The sequence below is a fragment of the Solanum tuberosum genome, unplaced genomic scaffold, assembly GCF_000226075.1.
Source record: "Solanum tuberosum cultivar DM 1-3 516 R44 unplaced genomic scaffold, SolTub_3.0 scf00233, whole genome shotgun sequence".
In the NCBI taxonomy this organism is placed as follows: domain Eukaryota; kingdom Viridiplantae; phylum Streptophyta; class Magnoliopsida; order Solanales; family Solanaceae; genus Solanum; species Solanum tuberosum.
The window spans coordinates 968,141-977,856 of NW_006239170.1; the positions used below are offsets into that span (position 1 = coordinate 968,141).

A 9,716-nucleotide genomic window follows, 5' to 3' on the forward strand; every position below is an offset into this window, starting at 1 on the left:
AGGGAGTATACTGTACATTATTTTCAATATTCTATTACCTTAAGTAACTTTTGTACATTTCACTCTCAAGAAACAGCGGAGAAAGTGATTTGAGGCATTGACATACAACGAGGCCGGCGCCAAATACTTTTGACTTCAATCTAATTTTCCCATCTATAAATATTGGTCTTCATCCTCTCAAGGTCCTACAAGTTCACTTTTGTTCTCTAAAAGTTTTTTAGAAATTAAAAACACTTCCAACTTTTTAATAACATCTAGAAGGAACACAAAACAAAACAAAACAAAGAAGCAATGGGAAGATCACCATGTTGTGATAAAAATGGACTCAAAAAAGGTCCATGGACTCCAGAAGAAGATAATAAACTCATCCAATATATTCAACTTCATGGTCCTGGAAATTGGCGAACACTCCCTAAGAATGCTGGTATTTATTTTATTCATCGAGATTATCGATAGTTTCTATTGTTCTTCATGTATATTATGAGTGTATATTGTGTATAGTACTAATGAAAAATTCATTTGCAGGACTTCAAAGGTGTGGAAAGAGTTGTCGTCTTCGTTGGACGAATTACTTGAGACCTGATATTAAAAGAGGACGATTCTCATTTGATGAAGAAGAAACTATTATCCAACTTCATAGTGTTCTTGGCAACAAGTAAGCAATATATACTTTCATAATTTAAAAGCTTATGTTGTTAGACAGAATAGAACATACCTTTTTTAATTATGTCTTCACAAAACTTATATGTGTGTTTTATGTTTGTCTTAGATGGTCAGCTATAGCAGCCCGTCTACCAGGGAGAACAGACAACGAAATCAAGAATTACTGGAACACCCACATTAGAAAAAGGCTTTTAAGGAATGGTATTGATCCAGTGACTCATAGTCCTCGTCTTGATTTATTAGACTTATCGTCCCTTCTAAATTCGACTCAATTCAACCTATCGAGCTTACTTGGACTACAAGCACTTGTAAACCCTGAAGTCTTCAGGCTTGCAGCTACTCTTTTGGCATCACAAAATGAAAGTACCCCAGAATTGTTACTACAAAAATATCAAGAAAATAATCAGATGTTTAACACTCAAGTACAAAACCAAGAAGGGTCTGAATTGTTGTTACAAAAGCTTCAACAAAATCAAATATTGAATTCCCAATTGCAAAATCAGACTCAATTTTTTCAATTCCAAAATCAGATTCAAGAAATACCAAATTTCACCACACAAAATGTTCCTTGTTCATCTTCATTATCACAGCCAATGCAATTAGGACACGTGGAGGAATCCTATTTGATGAATGGCCAAATGCTACCTCCACAAAACTATGGTTATTGTAATTCTGATGCTTCTGATAATTCAAATTTTCAATCACTCAACACCAACAGCAGCACTCAGAATTTCAGCTTAGATTCAGTGTTATCGACACCCACGGAAGACGAAAAAGAGAGCTATTGCAGTAATTTGATGAAATTCGAAATCCCAGAGAGCTTAAATTTCGATGATTTTATGTAAATATCGAACGACATTGTCCAAAATGTATGTTTCTTTTTTTCGTGTTTGTTGTTGTTATTGTTTTATTTGTTCTCTAGGGACATTTGGATGGAACCGTCGTTACGTTTTTTTTCTTAGTATTTGGTGCATCCAAATTCTAAAGTTTGTAATGTTAGGTGGCTTTTGTTTTAGAATTTTATCTTTTATCTATACATACCAGTTGTGTATAATTAATTTTTTTGTTGTCTTATTATATAGTATCATTCTTTTTTTTCCCAATGTAACCGGTGGATTATATGCATATAAGAAGTTTGAGGATTTTCTTTCCCTCTAATATTGTTTGTGTAAGTTTCTTTATTCATTCTTTTTCTAGTATATTGTATTTTAAAAGATTCGAAATCAAAATTATGTATCTAGATAACCAACTATAGTGACTTGATTATTTTTTTATGATTTGCTCTGTTACACGGAACTACGGAAGTACGGCATGTTAATGCGTGTTTTCTACCCTTTTTTTTTTTGAAAAATTACTATTTGGGGAAACTTAATTTTGAATAAATCCCGTGGTACTCTGATGAAATACTAATACTATGTGTCTCTGCAGTGGCGGAGCCAGACATTTTATGAAGGGTGTGCAAAATAAAGAAGCAACTACCAAAAAAATTTAGCAAGTAGGTTCACATTTATCTTGCTTAAGATAGTGATTTTACCATCGATCATGAATAACGTCATAATTTGTTTTCAACCAAATATAATTCATATATCTTTTTATCTTCAGTTTGGATTGCTTGTAGTTATAAAAGCACACCGTAAATTATATAGATTGAAATAATGATTTTATAATGTACGAGTCAAAATTTCTATTAAACACATATCACACATTCAAGAAAACATAACACTAATTTATCGATTTTTACTTAAATCTAAATTATTTTTATCATTGATTTTGCTACTTCTTAATTTAATGAATGTTAAATTTATTGTGCTTTGGTAAAGAATATGTGAATATCCTAATCAAAAGTGTCAAACTCCAGTTAGTTCTCTTGATTCGCCTATAAAATCATGGAAGAAATTAACAATGATATATGGATTTTTCCTTACACATAATCTTTTCTTCTAATATATATTTAGATAGAAACTTGTTTGAAATACTATTTAATATTTAATAAAATAAAATATCTAATATGAAAGTTTCAATTAAATTTAATTATTAATAAATATTTATTTTGTCTTAATTTATGAGACATACTATGTTTTTTTGTATGTCTCAAAATGAATGTTGTCTATAATTAGAAATAATTTAATTTTAAATCAATCTTTTCTTTATAATGAAATAAATTATAACTACATAAATAATTAAATAATGTGATAACGGAAATAATAGCTAATAGTTCTAATATCTACTGAAGAAAAGAAAGTAATGAGTACAGGACCAACAAAAATACTCTAGAAATATGACTAATAAATAAATGAGGTAAAACGCAAGAATCGATCCTTTGACCTTTGAGTCAATTGCACACCTTTTACCACTGAGCTAGAGGCTGTAACCATGTCAAGATTGTGCAAATTTAAATATATAATAGATATTCAATAAATTTGACCTACGTATACCATATAATTTTTCGACGAAGGGTGTTCACGTGCACAACCTTGATTGGCTGTGGCTCCGCCCCTGTGTCTCTGTCGGCTCATTTTTACTTGATCAATATTGAGTTGAAACATATTTTAAGAAGTCATGAATAGAACAATAGTAATGCTTTGGAAAATACATCAAAAATGACTATAGTTAGTACTTATAAGGATAAAAGTGATAAGTTATCTCATGATTTTTTAAGTTAGACAAATAAAAATAGGTACTTATATTTAGTATAGAAGACAGGTAAAAAAGGAAGGAGAGAATAGTAAAAAATTATCTCTCCTTATAGATAATGTAGATTCTAAAAAAATAGATAAATTATGAAGTGGAAATTCATGCATATTACCCATATCCCCACCTTTGCTTTAAAAAATCATACTCCATCCTCATTTATGAACAATAGAGTGGAAGAATGTTTATCGTTCGCTGTTAGAGTTCTCGGAGGCTATTATACATTAAACCCCAATTTACGTCTCGAAATTTCATTTTTGGAATATTTATAAAAAGATTAAGGCAACAAATATTGTCTTTGTCAAAGTTGCTACTCGGCGTTCCTAGCAATCAAATAACAAATCATTCTGAATTTGAGAAATTAAATAAGTTACTAACAATCAATGAATCACGGAAAAAATTGAGAAATCAAGAAGAATCAAAGGAGGAGTTGAATTAAACTGATAAATATCCATCAGTAAAAATCTCGGTCATTATATTTTAATTTATCGCAAATAATTTCACATCATCATATGTCGACTTAGATTTCATTGGATGACCCATGTGACACGTTTAAAATTGCTCATATTAGCTACATTTCTATGCCTATGCTTGTCGCAGAGCTCCCGTTTACCTTACGTAAAGGACCACTCCGCTCCTCATTAGGTAGGACTAAAATTCAAAAAAAAATATATTCTTTTATAGTTTGAACACACCTTAAAAGTGCATTTTTGTCTCGACATACACTTTTTTAAAATTTATTTTCTACAAGAAGCATGTGATAAGAAGAAAACGAGTAAAAATGAGCTTTATATGGCTCAAATTCTTACACCATTTTTGTGCAAAAAGACGCTAATATTGACTTAATATGTAGTACTGTAAATCATTTTTCATCTTTGATAATTAGTGTCCACACACATTCTATATAGTTCCTCCCAGTGGCGGATCCAGGATTTAGAGTCTGTGGGTGCCAAATAGACTTATCGATTAAATTAATTTTATATTTGATTAAATTATTCGTCTTTTCGATATAAATTAATTTTAGTTCTCTAATTTTTCTTAAAAGAACGTGTGCAACAATTTCTTTTTTCTTAAAAAAACGTCTGCAGCAAATTTCTCAAAAAAATAGGTACAAATGGGATTCGAACCCGCGACATCAGCCTGTTGCCCTCCTACCATGGCACCACAAGCCAATTTTGTTCTCTGGGTGACACGCTTTATATTTATATAAATATTATATATATATACCTATGTATATATAGAGTTTCCGCTGAAGTTCGGGGGTGGCGTGGCACCCCCACACCCCTTAATAGATCCGACTTCCTGCGGTTCATAATGTTTTCTAATTCAATGATTGGTAATTAGGTGGCACAATGAGAATAATTGAGATTCTCTTTTGCATGATTGAATGCTGGAATAGTATAATTATTTTTATTTTACTAGAAAATGGTCAAATCTACTTTTGAATGTTTCGAAATAATCAAGATGATCCATTAAAAGTTGGGGTTAGATCTATCTTTGACGTTACTTAAATAAGTAATAGGAGTATGTGCTTTCTTGACTAACAATGAAAGCTTTTACAAAACGTGGGACGTTTATACAAAGAAAACTGATCAATTTTGCTTTTGAAATGTACGAATTAATGTCTAGATCAGTTGCACCACCAAATATAAATGATTTAGCATAGTTCAAAAATATATATACTTGACTCTTTTTTTTCCTTGTAAAAAAGAGAGCTTATAATTAACGTATTAAAAAGCTTATTTCATTATCAATAAGGGCAAATCTAATCCATTTTATAACGGGATCTATTTGATTCCTGTCAAATTTAGACAACCACCATTGATACAAGCTCCATGAGAGCATCCTTCACAAGGTGGGTCAACTTGGGGAAAAAGAAAACTATTTTATTGAAGATGCCAATCTGTACTTTATATACAACACTTGTAACGCTGTGACTTAGCTAACTAATCTACTCAACTTATCAGTTAATTAACAAACTAACAACTAACTAACAAATCAACAACTAAGCATGCTGACTCAGTACATAATTAGGCAGCAGCTTATCTTAACAATTCCAACTATTGGATCATCTCCACGTTAAACACAAAAGGGAGACAAACTTTTTTTTGTTAATTAGAGCTTCCTATCACTTAATTGTTGAACGCGTAGTGGTAGAGGGAAGTCTCTAGGATAGGTGGGTGATTATAGTCATATTTTGCATGCTTTAAAGTTTTAATGGTGGTTGAAAAAAATCGTTCATAAAATTATGATTTGTTTAATTTGTCTGGATTTGGACAGGTTTTTATATCACCCGTTTAATTTTTCGCCTTAAGTTATTTTTATCCATTTGATTCAACCAATTTTAAAATTAATCTAATATGTGTATAGCCACTGGTGGAGCCAGAAATTTCACGAAGGGTGTCAAAAAAAGGGGAGGAGAGAGGGGGGGGGGGGATTGTTGCTAATGAGATTCAAATACATGAGCACTTAGGGCTCTTTCAAGACATCTAAAATCACTAGGCTACAACACCTTTTTTTGTCATGGGTGTCCAAAATATGTTGTTTAATCACTTCGTGTATCATTTTACTTATATGTACGGTATTATTTTCCGACGAACGGTGTCCAATTTAGGAAAGCTACGCCCCTGTGCATAGCTTAGAGTGATCTACAAGAAAAAAAAATCAAATATTTTCAAAAGTGCTCTTTTTTTTTTGTTTAATATGTTGTGTATAATCTTAATATAAGGGGAAAAAATAGTAGGTGTTCAAACAAAAAATTTAAAACTCAGTACAAGTTAAGAGGGCTGGGTTATGATCCAATTTTAGCTAATTTCAACACAATTTATTTTACCAAATAATTTCGATCCGTCATTTATTAACTCAGCCTATTTTAACCTGGCAAATTAAACTCTGCCAATTTGACCTTGTGATCTTTATCTTCCAGCCGCCCTCGCAAATCACAATCAGAATTCATGACATAACATTGCATTGAATATTTTGTTAGAACTTATGATTTGCTTTAACTCAAATTGCAAATATTTCTACTTAGTTTCTACTCTAAATTGCACATTTCATTAATCACATAATATTAATGAGCAGTCTCCATCTAAGTATGAAAGTTAATATATATCTACAATTTTAGTATTGATTTTTATGAAAAAAAGTTTACATATCTAAACCACGAAAAAAATAATATTGATCAAAATTATTATTTAGTAAAATACGTAGTCTATGAGAAATTATTTGATATCTCAATTTTATTTTTAGTAATATAAACGAGAGATTATTTTTATTTTTTTACTTGTAAAAGAGCATATCCTAGTCTATGGATTTGGTGGTGGGAAAAGTGGCATCATAGTTGAAGAAAATATAATCCAAAAATGCATTGTTTAATGTATTATTATTATCCTACTTCCTAGCTCCCGCAGTATGCCTTACCTTATATAGTCGTCATGCTTATGTTTATTTTTCAACAGCTTGCATTCATATTATACCGTTATTTTTTGTCACAATATATATGACACTGTTTATATTTTGAGAGTCAAATAATTAATTTTATCTTTAAACACGAACATGCAATTTTTTAAACTTTTCAAAAAAAATTCACATATTTGAAAGTTACATAAAAAGTACAATAATTTCTAATAAGTGATGTTTAAAAATACTTTTAAAAAAAACATATAAAGAAATTACGATTAAAAAAATTCCTTTAAATCTTGAAATCTTAAAAGTGTCACATAAATTGTGATTGAGAGGGTATTATTTTTATTATTATATGTGGACTGGACACACATACAAATTATATCGGGGAGGAGCTACGTGCTTGTCAGTGTGTTCAAATTGTACCTCCTTCGTCAGAAAAAAATACTAGTGAATATACAAGTAAAATGATACACAGTTTTTAAATAACATTATTTTGGACACCCTTGACACAACAGACCATTGTAGCCAGTGGTTTTAGGCGCCTTAAATGAGCCACTGCTCGTGCATTCAAATCTGACTAGCAGCAAAAAAAAATCACTTTTTAAAAAAAAACATTTATTATGCAATATTTTTCATACCCTTTGTAAAATTCTTAACTCCATCATTAAATTATATGATAGACCGAGTATTATTTTTGTAATTATATGCGGGACCAGTGCGTCTTATAATTATTTGGCCTTGATTTTCTTATATATAACATAGATCCGCCTTCTTTACGTAATCTTCGTCCACCTGCTCTTTCTACGGTAGGAATCTTGCACCACTAATTATTATATATGTATAAGCAATTTTTTTATAAATATTCATGAATAATTTTCGGACAAAAAAAAGAATTAGAAGGAATACTTCATCTATTATGATTTATATAACTGTCATTGTATTCTTGGATATTCAGAAATTTTAGTCCAATTTGAAAAATAACTTTCCTACATCTTACAAAGTTACAAAAAAACAATTTACTAACTAATCAAATTTGTATTGGCATATTCCTATATGTTTATAAGTATTTAAAATTGATGATATCATAATACGTTTTAAAAACCTATTCTTCATAACATAAAAAAATAAAAAGTTTAATTATAATAAAAGATTCTTAAGTATGAAGATTTATTCTTAATAAACTAGTAATATATTTTTTTTCAAAATAATATGATCATTATTTTAGTTATATGGGTTTAATGAATCAAATTAATCTATTATTAAAAAAAAATACTTTAATGACATGTCATGCCAACTTGGAGAGCGTGAGCTTTTGAAGTATCAAGTATATTTGAATAAAAATAAGAATAGTTAAGTGATATTTTAATCCTAAATGAAACATAATATTTTAAGGTAATCCCTAAACTTGGGTGACCGTTTAGGGAATTGACTAAAGAATTACATTTTTTCGAAGTAAAAGAATAAATTAGTAAATAGAGTACATCTTACCAGGCAAGTTGAGAAAGAAACTACAACGTAATATTTTTTTATCAAACAAAAGAAATTAGTGACGACTCCTTCTGACTTTTCTTTTCATTACTCAATAAAATTAATTATTATTATTATTATCTCAACCTCTTCTTAATCAATGGTTCTTCTTCCTAGTATCAACTTTTTCAACCCTTATTGTCAGAATATAATATTTTTCCTTCACATTATTCACAATTTCTAAAACATGAGATAGCATTTTCTTTTTTTAAAAAAGGTTACCAAAACTTTAGTGGAAAACCATTACTGCTACAGATTAAAAGCTATAAGATCTTACTTTGTTGAAAAATATTGTAGTTGTGGTGTTGTTTTAAAATATTGGGTACCATTGTACTATCTACTTTTTTCAAAATTCATAATTGTACATCATATTCTTTTTCTTTTGGATTTTATTTATACAATAGATCAAATTCTATGATAATCTTTTCCTATGACTCATCCAATTATACAATTAGAAAAAAAACTTAATCCCAATAGGCTTATGCTACTAATATCGTAACTGGTCTAGTTAAGAATATTTCTTCCATCTATATGGAAAAAAGTTAATCATAATAGGCAATTTAGGCTTTAAGATATTCATAACTAGTAAGTAGTAACTAGTCTGGTTTGAAATTTACTCCATCTATATGGTAAAAATCTAAAAATTGTTTCTTATTAATGTTTCAAAATTTCTTAAACATTTACAATTTTTTGAAGTTTCCTTAAAGATCTGAAACTGTCGTTTTCTTCTATTTATTTTATAAGTGACCAAAAAATCTTAATTCCTTAGTCAGTACTCTCATTGTCTCAACTTATGTGACATTTTTTGAATTTCGAGATTTAAACAAGTCTATCTTTGACCATAAATTTTCCATATATCTTTTATAATATTTTAAATTGTTAATCATAGTGAATTATAGTACTTTTTACGTAGTTAATAAATATATAAATTTCATTTCAAAAAACTTAAAGATTTTATACATAAATTCTCGATCAAACATAAACTATTTGACTTTCGAAAAATAAAAAAAATGTCACATAAATTAGAAACAAAGGGGTATATATTTTTTAACTACTCCATCTGTTCTCGTTTAATTATGTGACCTTTTTAATTACTTACTGTAGTTCAATAATTCAACTAAGGGTGTGTTTGGTATGAAGGAAAACATTTTCCGGAAAATATTTTCCAATTTTCTCATGTTAGGTTGGGTTAAATGTTTTGGAAAATGTTTTCCAAATCAACTCATTTTCCTCAAATTTAAGGAAAATGACTTCCCTTCAAAATTTATGGAAAACATTTTCCAAAACTCTCTTCCAACTTCAAACCTGCCCCCAACCACCCCCCCTCCAAAAAAAATAATTTTAAATTTGTTTTCAAAAAATATTTTCAATTTCAAAATTTCATTTTTTTCACCCTTACCCTTGACCCCCCTCCTACCCAGCCCCCCACA

General features: G+C 29.5%; 1 protein-coding gene across 1 annotated transcript; it reads left to right on the forward strand.

Moving 5' to 3' along the window:
- Positions 1–212: 212 nt before the first annotated feature.
- LOC102589919 (protein ODORANT1-like) lies at positions 213–1,648 on the forward strand. The gene is made up of 3 exons (XM_006357489.2): positions 213–424; positions 526–655; positions 770–1,648. Exons 1-3 carry the CDS (start codon positions 292–294, stop codon positions 1,506–1,508), a joined length of 1,002 nt encoding a protein of 333 aa, XP_006357551.1. The 5' UTR covers positions 213–291; the 3' UTR covers positions 1,509–1,648.
- The last annotated feature ends 8,068 nt before the right edge of the window (positions 1,649–9,716 follow it).